Source organism: Amblyraja radiata, chromosome 14 (genome assembly GCF_010909765.2).
Source record: "Amblyraja radiata isolate CabotCenter1 chromosome 14, sAmbRad1.1.pri, whole genome shotgun sequence".
Taxonomy (NCBI): Eukaryota; Metazoa; Chordata; class Chondrichthyes; order Rajiformes; family Rajidae; genus Amblyraja; species Amblyraja radiata.
The window spans coordinates 21,028,428-21,042,249 of NC_045969.1; the positions used below are offsets into that span (position 1 = coordinate 21,028,428).

Here is a 13,822-nt window from a genome sequence, read left to right on the forward strand (position 1 = left end):
GCGTGTCCAAACCCTGAATAATCTTATATGTTTAAATAAGATTCCCACTCATCCTTCTAAATTCCAGAGTATACAAATCCAGCCGCTCCGTTCTATCAACATATGACAGGTCCGCCATCCCGGGAATTAACCTGGTGAACCTACGCTGCACTCCCTCAATAGCAAGAATGTCCTTCCCCAAATTTGGAGACCAAAACTGCACACAATACTCCAGGTGTGGTCTCACTAGGGCCCTGTACAACTGCAGAAGGACCTCTTTGCTCCTATACTCAACTCCTCTTGTTGAGTATAGGAGCAAGTAAGAATTTCATTGTTCCATTCACGGTACATAACATATATAACATATATATATATAACAATTACAGCACGGAAACAGGCTATCATGACCCTTCTAGTCCGTGCCGAACACGTATTCTCCCCTAGTCCCATATACCTGCGCTCAGACCATAACCCTCCATTCCTTTCCCGTCCATATAACTATCCAATTTATTTTTAAATGATAAAAACGAACCTGCCTCCACCACCTTCCCTGGAAGCTCATTCCACACAGCCACCACTCTCTGAGTAAAGAAGTTCTCCCTCATGTTACCCCTAAACTTCTGTCCCTTAATTCTCAAGTCATGTCCCCTTGTTTGAATCTTCCCTACTCTCAGTGGGAAAAGCTTATCCACGTCAACTCTGTCTATCCCTCTCATCATTTTAAAGACCTCTATCAAGTCCTCCCTTAACCTTCTGCGCTCCAAAGAATAAAGCCCTAACTTGTTCAACCTTTCACTGTAACTTAGTTGCTGAAACCCAGGCAACATTCTAGTAAATCTCCTCTGTACTCTCTCTATTTTGTTGACATCCTTCCTATAATTAGGCGACCAAAATTGTACCCCATACTCCAGAATTGGCCTCACCAATGCCTTGTACAATTTTAACATTACATCCCAACTTCTATACTCAATGCTCTGATTTATAAATGCCAGCACACCAAAAGCTTTCTTTACCACCCTATCTACATGAGATTCCACTTTCAGGGAACTGTGCACAGTTATTCCCAGATCCCTCTGTTCACCTGCATTCTTCAATTCCCTACCATTTACCATGTACGTCCTATTTTGATTTGTCCTGCCAAGATGTAGCACCTCACACTTATCAGCATTAAACTCCATCTGCCATCTTTCAGTCCACTCTTCCAACTGGCATAAATCTCTCTGTAGACTTTGAAAATCTACTTCATTATCCACAACCCCACCTATCTTAGTATCATCTGCATACTTACTAATCCAATTTACCACACCATCATCCAGATCATTGATGTACATGACAAACAACAGTGGACCCAACACAGATCCCTGTGGCACCCCACTAGTCACTGGCCTCCAACCTGACAAACAACCATCCACCATTACTCTCTGGCATCTCCCATTCAGCCACTGTTGAATCCATCTTGCTACTCCACCATTAATACCCAACCATTGAACCTTCTTAACCAACCTTCCATGAGGAACCTTGTCAAAGGCCTTACCGAAGTCCATATATACAACATCCACTGCTTTACCCTCATCAATTTCCCGAGTAACCTCTTCAAATAAGACAGTTAAATATTTTTTACTCTACTCTTGAGCCTTCTGCAATTTACTGATTGTCAGATATTGTATCATTGTTGTGCGATCAGTCCCAGAATTGCCCTAATTTATAAATGAATTCAAGCAGTAACATTGCAAATAATCTTGTGCCGTAAATATCCAGACCGCTGACGTATGTAAGAAAGGCAAAATATATCTACAAAGCATCTTTCACGATTCCAATGGAAATTCTTTATGAAGTGCAATTACTGCTCTAGTAGGAGAATTGTGCCAGTTGATTTGTGCATGGCTCATGAATCCAAGATCCAATCTGTAGTTCAGTTGATAACTCATAGCAGTTGTGATCAATAGTTTGAAATATGGTGCACTCTCTAAACAAAGATATAGACTTAATTTCTGAAGAGACACCGTCTCTGCATGGAAAATCATTCTACAGTCATTTAAATTAAGGTAAGGTATTGATGGGGAACTTTCAAGGCAACACCAGAGACTGCAGATGCTGGAATCTGTAACAAAAAAAGACAGAGCAGCTGGAGGATCTCAGTGGGTCAGGCAGCATCTGTAGTAAGAAATGGACAGATGAGTATTTAGTTTGAGACCCTTTACCTAGACTGTAAGGGTAGAGGAGAAGGAGCCAGTATCAAGTTGATGGTAGGGATGGCGCAGGAGGTAGCAAGCAATAGGTGAAGAAGGGTTGATGAACAGATAACGGCCAGTTGGGGGATGAGAAGGGTGGAGGTAGCCACAGAGGATGGAGAGCAAATGTCTGCATATTTTAGATCCTGATAGGAAAGGAAGGTGAAGAGTGAAACTGAATGAGGAGAGGTGGTGGCAGATAGGAACAATAGAGGGAAGGGAGGAGTGAGCAGTAGGTGGGGAAAAGAGATCCAGTGAAAGGAGTGTGTTGGAAACTGTAGAATGCAATGTTCATGCCGTTGGATTGTAGACTACCCTGGCAGAATATGAGTGCTGTTCCTCTGGTAGTGGAGGAGCAAGAGGACAGACAAATTGGTGTGGGAATGGGAAGGGGGAGTAAAATGACTGCCAACAGAGTGACCCAGGTGGCCACAGCAGGTGCTTAGCAAAGCGGTTTGTATTTGGTCTCACCAATGCAGAGGAAACCACGTTGAGATCACTGGATGCAATAGATGAAGTTGGAGAAAGTGCAGGCGAATCTTCATTCCACCCAGAGGGATTGTTTAGGCCTGGATGGAAGTGAGGGAAGAGGTGCAGTGACAAGTGCAGTACCACGCACATTACCCTCCTATAGTTGAAGGGTAATGTGCGTAGGAAGGGGGAGAAATTAGCAAAGCAGGGAGTCATAGAGAGCGTGTTCCACGGTGGGGAGGAGAAGATGATGTGAGTGGTGGTGGGATTATGTTGTAGCTGGCAGAAAAAATGTCAAGGGGTGATGAGCTGGATGTAGAGGCTGATGGGATGAAAGACACAAACTAAGGGAACTTTACCCCTGTTCTGCTGGGTGCAGATAGGATGAGAGCAGAGTGCAGGATGTAGATAAGATCCGGCGAACGGCTTGGTCAACTATAGTGGGTTCAGCGGGGGGAGCTGTATTTCCTGAAAAAAGAGGACATTTCAGATTTCCTGGATTGGAAAGCTTCATTCCAAGAAAAGATGATCAGATATGGAGAGAATGGGAGGGAGACTATCAAGGTTTGAGCTGGCACGTATATTTTTCAACACCAGCATCTGCCAGAATTGACAGGGCATGTGTTGATGTTGTATTCTGGTTCCTTGACAGAGCATCAGAGACAACTTGGAGAGAGACGATTAATGAAACCCCCGTCAATGTTGCCCCCACCACTGCCATTGACACAACACAACCACAGGCTCAGAGCGCAGAGGAAGCACCAAATCACAAAGGTAAGTTCACCCTTTCACGCTTTAGTCAATGAGTTTGGTTTTACACTGGGTTTGCATTGTGATCACACAGTACTTTGTACATTTAGAACTTCACATAGGTGCATTGAGAGTTCTCCCTGAGGTGAACATGCCACACTCTCCATGTTGGCAAGGTGGGAAAGGAGTTGGATTAGATATATTGTGGAGAAACTGTGGTGAGGCGCTGTTCTTCCTGGCTTGGGAAAATCATCAACTCCCACCTACATTCCCCATTAAACATTGCAAGCACATTTCTCTGGGGTATACAGGCTACAGGAAGTCATTTAAGTTATACGGCAATGTAAAGAAAATCATTATCTGTGCCATAAATGTTTGAAACTAGGCTGAATGCAAATTTGCTGAAAATCTATCATCTCTATTTAGCTGAATAATTTATGTAGACACTTAGTGTATTACCTTGGAGATCAATATAATTAATTTATTAAAATGGTGATATGATGTGAAATGACATGCTGACCAGTTTGCACTGTTGAATTGCCACTTGGGAGCAATCTCGCAATCTAGAAATAAACTGGTACCTTGCTTCATGCTCAGTGCGCATCCTTGGGTACAAGACCATCCATGGAATCACACCTAAAATTATCTTAAGCACTTTACGTGCAGAGATTGATTGATTGATTGATTAATTTATTAATCCCCTTATTCAGGGGAAATTCTGATGTCCTTGCAGCACACTAATAAAAATACAACACAGTATTCATAAAGAAATTCAACACCAAAACATCCCCCCACAGTGATTCCCACTGTGGGGGAAGGCACAAAGTCCAGTCCCCATCCTCTTGTCCACCCATAGTTGGGCCTATTGAGGCCTCCACAGTCGCCGCCACGGCGCCCGATGTTCTCGCCGGGTGATGGTACTCCGGCGTCGGGATGCTTTACTGAAAAGCTGTTGTGCCAGGAACGTGGCCTGAATTATGCGCCCACAATCTGGAAATACTGCCCATTAGGTTTGGTCTTAAGCAGTTTAGTTTAGTTTAGTTTAGTTTAGTTTAGTTTAGAGATACAGTGCGGAAACCAGCCCTTCAGCCCAACGAGTCCACGTCGACCAGCGATCCCCGCACACTTACACAATCCTACACACACTAGGGACAATTTACAGCTATACAAAGCCAATTAACCGACAAACTTGTACGGCTTTGGAGTGTGGGGGAAAAAAGGAGCTGCTGGAGAAAACCAACGCAGGTCACGGGGAGAACATACAAACTCCATACAGGCAACACCCATAGTCAGGATCGAACCCGGGTCTCTGGCACTGTAAGGCAGCAACTCTACCACTGCGCACTATGCCATGGAGAGCAGAGATGTGCTTCCTGGCTGGCAGTGCTGAGGATTGGCAGCAATCGCGAAGGTCCTCCCAGCCTGGCGATTTCTCAATCAGGCATCAACTTCTGTGGTGAGTATTGGCCTTTAAACTTGTGCAGCCACACAAAGTGAAGTGGAACCAACAGCTTGCATCCCATTCAAAGGATGGTTTGAGAGAGACTGTAGGATCTGGGTTGGTTTGTTAATGCATGAAACAGCTGCTGACAGTCCCAGCAATGACAGTATTCGCCAGGGTACCCTGATGCCCTCGTCTCAGCACTAAATGTTTGCCACTGATTTCCTAGTCCAGCCAACACCAGCACTCACATGTAGCCTCTCCACATTGCTCTGTGGGCGATACCTTGCATCATGAGCACCAATGGAAGGCAGGGTTTCATGCAGGTTTTCCGGCAACGCAGCACACAGCTCTAAAATATGTCTTGTTTTAAAAGTACAGGGGATGCATCCTGTAGGTGTTCAGATTGGAAGAGCAAGAGCACTGTAATAAATCAGCACCATGCTGATACTTGTGTAAGATCAGATTTCTTACAGGGGAAGTTTGTGAGAACTGCCTTGGTAGCTGATTATTTCTTAATTGAAAGTCTTTCATTGGCTGTGAAATGCTTTGAGTCAGCCTGAGAATGTAAAAGTAAGTCTTTTTTCTCCATAGGATAACTAAGCCTAACCTGCAGAAATTATTTAAGAAGGAACTGCAGATGCTGGAAAATCGAAGGTACACAAAAATGCTGGAGAAACTCAGCAGGTGCAGCAGCATCTATGGAGCGAAGGAAATAGGCAACGTTTCGAGCCGAAACGTTGCCTATTTCCTTCGTTCCATAGATGCTGCTGCACCCGCTGAGTTTCTCCAGAATTTTTGTGTACCTGCAGAAATTATTCCTCAGTTTTAACATTGCTTAATCATACCCAGCACCACATGAATGATGTTGTTACAAGTAAAAAGAGCGTCGCTTGGCACAAAACCCATTTATTAGGTCTGCCACCTGCAGTATCCACCTGTCCACGCTGACTGCTTGTATCTGAGCTGATCCTGAGAGATAAACCACAGGCATAGGCTCTAAGGGATGACCAAGATTCAGGCAGCATATCCTGCCAAAGGCCTGTGAAGTGTTTTTAAATGCCGCTGATTGTCAAGAGATATTTCATAAAAACATTCAAATAGATTTAAGTTAATATATAAAATAAATTAAAACATATATTTAATAAAAAATACTTACATACCACTATTAAATCAAATGTTAAGATGTGCTTAATGCAAAGGCAAAATGATGCAGCTAGTAAAGCTGCCACCTCCGTGTGAGACATGGGTTCATTCTGCCTGTTATTACTTGGGTTTCCTCTGAGTGCTCTGGTTTCTTCCCACATTCCAAAAACCTGCAGGTTGGTAGGTTAGTTTGCCACTGCACTGTGTACATGAGTGTTAGAATCTGATCTTCAGCTCTTCTGCGACTGTGCCTTTAAATGCACAGGCACGAAAATGAGAACCGAGCTGAAGAATGAACAGCAACCAGCCAATGGTTCTGCAAGGAACTGCTGGCTGGAGGTAGGGTTGATGGATCCCATTACTCCAACTCAGTACTGTCCTAGGCACTGAAAGGAGAGGGCAGGCATCCTTTCTGCATAATCTTTTTAAGTGTTCAAGTGATCTGTGAACTAATAATGTCAGTCGTTTGTAGACAGTTTTGTTACCAGGTCTGAATGAGTATAGTCTGCTTTCTGCTGCTCTTCTGTTTCCATGGTAACATGCATTTACCATGCACTATTATGTCCAGCATCACAGCAACAGTATTCTCAGCACCTATAAAGAATCTTTTACATACCAAAAGATTTCTAGCTCCCCTACATTGTTCCTGGATTTCATCTATTTTCACATTTAATGAAAATTGAGATTGTCTAACTCGGGAGAAGGGTATGTGCAATATCAGGCATCATCATCTGCCTCCGCAACTCCTTCGTCTGAAGAAGGGTCTCGACCCGAAACGTCACCCATTCCTTCTCTCCAGAGTTGCTGCCTGTTCCGCAACTCCTTGGTTCACTCAACTCTTCCCACCCAGACTGCCCCCTCCTCAGATACTATCCTCTGCAACCACAGGGGGTGTGGGGGAGACCTCCACATAGGGAGGGGCCTCAGTAGCCCTTCCAGTTGTGACAGAGCTTCACATGCACCTCTTCAAACCTCATTTATTTACTGCATTCGGTGTTCCCGAAGTGGCCTCCTTTACAACGCTGAGACCAAGCACAGATTAGGCGACCGATTCACTGAACACTTGTGCATGGTCTGCCAAGGCCGAATGATTGCTAACCATTTTAACTGCAGGTCACTAACCATTTTAACTCCCCTTCACAATTCCATATCCACTTTTATGGCCTGGGCCTCCTTTATTGCTAGAGTGAAGCCACATGCAAACTTTAGGAACAGCACCTCATATTCTGCTTGGGTAGCTCACAACCCAATTGTATGAACATTGCATTCTCCAACTTTAAGTAACCTCTCCAGGAATTGCAATGAGGAGAGCAATAGTCTGGGTGGGGGCAGAGGCGGAGTGATCAAGGACAGGCTAGAGTAAAGGCTGGAGTACAATTTGGTGAGTGGAGGCAAAGGATGGGTAAGACACTGGCAAGAGATCACATTGGATCACATTGCAAGAATAGGGCTGGAATTTTTGAGGTGGATGCATTTTGCTTCATTTGAAGTGGGCTCTGCAGTTTAAGATATTCACAGCCAGGAGCACTTAGGATAACAATGGAGCAGGGCTTGTAAACAATTAATGTGGTAGGCAGACAAATCCAGTTTGTGCAATAGTAAGTTATACTGTACGTAGAGGACCCTGAAGGAAAAACAAGAACTTTTTGAAACTCCCACTAGGTTCCCAATTTTCATTTAAATTTGTCTTTTTATTACTGAAGTTGAATCATGTAGTATACCTAAATGTTGCTATGCACAAATAATTCCTCTTCTTTTGGGCCTTCAGATATTTCCACTCTCTTGCTCATGCCTCATATCCAGTGATGTTTTTGTGATGGTTGACGGTTAAATATACACTAAGTGTTGGAGTTCCCAGACCAAGAATTCCCAGACCAAGACCAGCTACACCTGCAACATTACAGTTATACCTCAGACCACATATTCCTGTAACAATACATTGCGATCCAACAGTTTGCATTCCTAGAAAACAGGCTAGATTGTGATTTTCCATAACTTGACGCCACGCCACGCCATCTATCAAAGCAAATTATTCTGTTTATTTATTTATTTTCTCATAAAATCTGTGGTAGGAAATTTTATTCCATATCTCACATTTTTGGGTAGTGATTTGTGAATTCTAAATGGGCAAATTTCCATAACGAAAATGGCAATATTGCAAGGGTCACCTGTAAAGTTGAGACCACGTTAACTTAAAACTTAGCCCAATGTAGTTGCAGCTATTTAGTCTGGAAGTACTGAGTTTTGATATAAGATTTCCCTTGATGTTTTTTGGTTGATTTATCTGATCCTTTTATATTTAATGATATTCTTGGTGCCCCTAACTTTCTCTCTTTGGAACAATTGTGATTTAAATCTTACTATCCCCTCCTGAATATCTCCCACTAGTTGAACATGGATTTAAATTCAACCTGCTGTTTCCACACTACTTTTGTTAAATCATATCCCATCTTAGTGAAGCTGGCTCTCCCCAATTTGGAGTTTTTACATCTATTATTTTCCATAATTATATTCAACCTGGCTGACATAGTCACTGATACCATAATACTGCTCCACTGATATTATCCGAACATCTTCATTGGTTATCTCAAGAATCTTATACTCTCCATGGCTTCAGGACTAATTCAATCCCACAATATTAGACTCACTGAAATTCACTACCTACAATCCTAATGGTTCACCAGCTTTGCTGAATATTTATATGTCAGAAGAATATTATTTGTGAGTTGTTATGAAAGTCCTGGGATGAAAGTCCTGACATCCCAGACTGATTCCTGGCATGTCAGGACTTTCATATGAAGAAAGACTGGATAGAATCGACTTGTACTCGCTAGAATTTAGAAGATTGAGGGGGGATCTTATAGAAACTTACAAAATTCTTAAGGGGTTGGACAGGCTAGATGCAGGAAGATTGTTCCCGATGTTGGGGAAGTCCAGAACAAGGGGTCACAGTTTAAGGATAAGAGGGAAGTCTTTTAGGACCGAGATGAGAAAATCATTTTTTAAACAGAGAGTGGTGAATCTGTGGAATTCTCTGCCACAGAAGGTAGTTGAGGCCAGTTCATTGGCTATATTTAAGAGGGAGTTAGATGTGGCCCTTGTGGTTAAAGGGATCAGGGGGTATGGAGAGAAGGCAGGGATGGGATACTGAGTTGGATGATCAGCCATGATCATATCGAATGGCGGTGCAGGCTCAAAGGGCCGAATGGCCTACTCCTGCACATATTTTCTATGTTTCTATCTGAAATGTTTACTTTTGGCTGGGTAAATGTTACAAAGCAAGAATTGGAATATAAAGAGTCTTCAGTGGGTTTGTTTAGTGACAACTTACTTTGCATTTCGAGAAATTACGAAAAATCTGTTTATGTCTTGATTTAATTTCAGTAGAGGAAGGTCAAATAGTGATTTAAATAAATTTTGTTTCTACGGCTCCCTCATAAGAACAAGCTAAAGTTGCATATAAGTTTGCAGATGACACTAAAGTAGGTGATTTCGTAGACACTGAAGATGGTGTCAACATTTATTGCAGCTTGATCAGCTGGACAAGTGGGCTGAAGAATGGCTCATGGAGTTTAATGGAGTAAAACCCCTTGAGGTGTTCATTGAAAGTGGTGACACAGGTCGAAAGGGTGATAAAAAATGCTTTTGGTATATTGGCCTTCATCGGTTTGGGTATTGAGTATAGAAGTTAAGAAGTTTGATTACAGTTGTACAAGACATTGGTGAGGCCACATTTGGAATATTGTGCTCGGGTTTGGTCACCCTACTATAGGAAGGAGGCAATTAAGTGGGAAAGCGTGTCGAGAAGATTTACCAGGGTGTTGCCAGACAAGGGCCTGAGCTAGATGGAGAGATTGGGCAAGCCTGGACTATTCCTTGGAGCACAGGTGGCTAAGGGGTGATTGTTTAGAGGTATATAAAACCATGCACAGTGTTTTACCCAGTATAAAGGAATCAAGAACCAGAGGACATAGGTTTAAGGTGAGAGGGAAAAGATTTAGCAGGAACCTGAGGAGCACTTTTTCACTCAGTTATGTGAAATTATCTGCCAGAACAGATAGTTGAGGCAGGAACAATAACAACATTTAAAGGACACTTGGACAGGTACATGGATGGGAAAGGTTTCCGAGCAATATGGGTCAAATGCAGGCAATTGGGTCTAGCTTAGATGGGGCATATTGGTCGGCATGGATAACTTGGGCTAAAGGGCCTGTTTCTGTGCTGTATGACTCTATGACTAGGATCAGCTCTATGTTAATCTGAATTTAGCTCCTGTTGTAGCTGACACATAACTGAAATCTAATCGCATTAGCATGGCCTATTCGTTTATCCCCATTTCAATCTACCTGTCAGAAAGTTCGATGCTAACAACAATGTCTTACAAAAAGGTTTTGTGATGTAGTAGTAGGCCCCTCTCGACTGACCATGGGTGATGCATCCTGGTCGGATGCAAGCCTGGGCGATGTCATATGGAGGACAGGCTGTTGCCCATGCAGCACGTCCCCCCTCTCCACGTCGCTGATCGATCCAAAGGAACAGCAGGGCCATTACAGTTTGGCACCAGCGCCGTCGCAGGAGCTGCCAGAGCGAGGTTGTAGACAACGGCGAACTGCCTTAGGGGCTCCGAGTCCGGATTTTCTTGACGTTTACACCTGGAGCCTTTTCCATGACTGGATATGACCACAATGTGATGATTGACTTGTTTAAATGTGCATTAAGTGCATAGGTTGGTGCAATTCTCAAGCTAGGAAGGGAAAACCATCTACACCTAATTCTTATCCACTGGAAAATGTGGATACCTGGACTATTGGTAACAATATAATTGTATTGAATCTTTGGCCCTCTGCATTACTTTATGGGCAGCATAACGCTCCTGGCTGCACTTTGCAGTTAATACGATCACGAGAGAACCAACAAGTTAGCATGGAGATCCTGTCAGACAATGAACGATCAAATGCTTTTCTGTTGCAAGTTCATGCACTGTCATTAGCACATTTTAAAATTCCTACTTGATTCGATGTCCAATTTCCATAGAGAGTGATAAAATTTGGACCAGACATAATTTAATTAGCATAGTGTGTCTCCAAGCCCCATAATACCTTAATTTTGATGAAGATTGCATAAATCCCTGTTTTGCTTGTTACGTTCCAGTTTCTTAACAATTGAAAATTGAAAAGTGTGTCGAGGGGATTACTGCATAATAAATGTGCCAGTGTCGTTATTCTGCTTATCACCAATGAATATATGATCAGTGGTCAGAGTAAATTACTGCAGGCATGATCCAGTAAGTCTAGCTTTTCACACCTTTTTAAATATTTGAGTGGAGCAACGTAAACTGTGCTGGATTTGGGGGGGGGGGGGGTGGGATTGAAAGATGATATATATCTATCCCAAATATAAATATTTCAAAATTAATTTTAAATTTTGATCTGCACAATATGCCCATATAGCTGTTAAAGTTGATGGACTTTTGCTTCTTGAGCAAATTCACATCGCAGGGATTAGTGAGGTGATTTGCATTCATTAGTATCGTAGCTCAGCGAGTTCGTGCACAGAATATAGCACGGGTGGCATGCAATAGGGAAACTCGAAACAGTGATTGCCAGCAAATTATTTAAGAACTTTTATCAGCTCTGTGAGGTTGTTAATGTGCAGACACTTATTATTGTCCTGTGGGCTCTGCAAGACATTTTCTTGGCACGAAAGACGTCTGGCATATTTCTTGATTCTCCACACTAATTAATTAACTGTTGTTTCTTAGGCAAATTGGAATAGCTATTAAAGTACTGTAATGCACACACAACAAGCAAAAACTTATTAATTACTGCTACATACATATAATTGATTTTTATATGAAAATTTGCAATTCTTTAATTATGAGCATGTCAATATTTTCTACTCAGACTCTTTACTGGTTTTGGTATTGATATTGTTTCAAGGTTCGCTGTAAATTGTGTCAATTGCTCCCTCGGATTTTCTTTGAATCCAGCCGGTTCCCTTCGCAAGGCTTGGTAACTTATTGTTTGAAAAACTGGTTTGGAATGTTGCCAGCCAGCAGAGCAATGCATCCTCATTGAAGTTCAGACATGATCTTGGTAGCCATGGCAGTGTGTGTTTGCCTTCCAGATATTTCCACATGATTTTGGTGTCTTAATGCCAACGGATATCTGCATCCATACTGATTCATTTCAAGGTTCAAGATTCCATTTAATTGTCACATGTACCAATTAAGATACAGTGAAATTTAAGTTACCGTACAGCCATACTAAGTGAGAAAAACAACAATACACAATTCAGCCACGTAAAATAAAATGTAACAAAAACATCCACCACAGTGGAATCCACATTCCTCACTTTGATGGAAGGCAATAAAGTTCAGTCATCTTCCTCCTTTGTTCACCCGTGGTCGGGGCTGAACCCCCCTCACTTGCCATTGCCGATGGTCCGCTGTTCAAGCCCTCTCGTCAAAACTCCGGCGTCAGGATGGATCGGAACACTCCGCATGGAGCTCCCGAGTCAGCCGCTTCTTACCGGAGACCGCTGCTTCACGGTGTTAAAGTCCACAGGCCCCGCGGTCGGAGCTCCTACACTCCGATCCTCGGCAAAAGATCCCAGGCTCCGCGATGGTAAGTCCGTGCCGCACCCGCGGCTTGAAGCTCTGGCCCGGTCTCCAGGAAAGGCCGCACCACTCCACATTGTAGGCCGCAGGGGGGGGACGGAGATGCAACACGGGGAAAAATCTCATCTCCATCGAGTGACAGGAAAATGTTTCCCCCGAAACCCCCCTCCGCACCCACCGCATAAAACATACCAAGGGAGATTAAAACAAACATTCAAGACATACTTAAAATAATAAAAACAGAGAAGGAACAAGACAGACTGCTGGCGAGGCGGCCATTACGGGCGCCACCCGGTGCTATCAGAGGAATAAAGAATGAGGGTAAAAATCAACATGTGCTATTGTCTCTTCTGGGCAAATTGTATACCTAGAATTGAGACATTACATCTCTACTTCAAAGGGGCATCTTTTTGAGCTTCAAAGATGTGGCCATGCCGTTGAAGAACCTGCACCGTAAATGCTGCTTACAACAAAGCATCTAAATATAATAAAGGAATAGAGCCATGCATCTGGTACAAAAACATTTGAATTTTCAAAATGCCGAAACAGATTAAAAATATACACAACTGCCTATCAACTTTCAGAAATAAATCTAATGAAAAGCATTGAGGTGGTTCACCAGCTTCGTTGAATATTTGTGAGCAGCTGTAATCTTTCTGAAAATTTTCAGCAGAGTAAATGTTATGAAGCAAGGACTGACATATAAAGAGCCTTCAGTGTGTTTGTTTGTGGACAACTTAATTTAGATAATTGGATTTTAAGAAATTATATAAATCCATTTATGCTTTGATTTAATTTCTGCAGATCAAATAGTGATTCAAATAAAGGTGGTTTCTATGGCTCCCTCATAATATCAAGCTAACATTACATAATATCACATGACTGGGTTTATATTCATCTCAATCTAGCTCAATTTATGTAGCTGTTACAGTATATAACTGAAATCTAACCACATTAGCATATCCTATACTTTTGTCCCAATTTCAATATATTTGTCCGATTGGTCCTTGATACAAACAATATCTTCCAGAAAGTAAACTTCTTGGCAAGATGAAACTTTATATCTTAGTGTATTTTCACATGGTGTTTAGCACTGTGAAGATTTTTTGGACTTGACTAAATAGTTGATGCCAACTAGAATGCTAAATAATTATTTTATTCCTTTGCAGCTACTGGGAGTTGTTT

The 13,822-nt window shown here is 42.4% G+C and overlaps 1 protein-coding gene across 6 annotated transcripts in view; it reads left to right on the plus strand.

Moving 5' to 3' along the window:
• The window catches only part of nhs (NHS actin remodeling regulator), a 350,753-nt gene that overhangs the window by 302,689 nt on the left and 34,242 nt on the right, over window positions 1-13,822 (plus strand). For all 6 annotated transcript variants that reach the window (XM_033032741.1, XM_033032736.1, XM_033032737.1 and 3 more), the window contains one exon: window positions 3,334-3,455. In XM_033032741.1, the coding sequence (XP_032888632.1) occupies window positions 3,334-3,455 (122 nt within the window). The remainder of the gene's footprint in view (window positions 1-3,333; window positions 3,456-13,822) is intronic.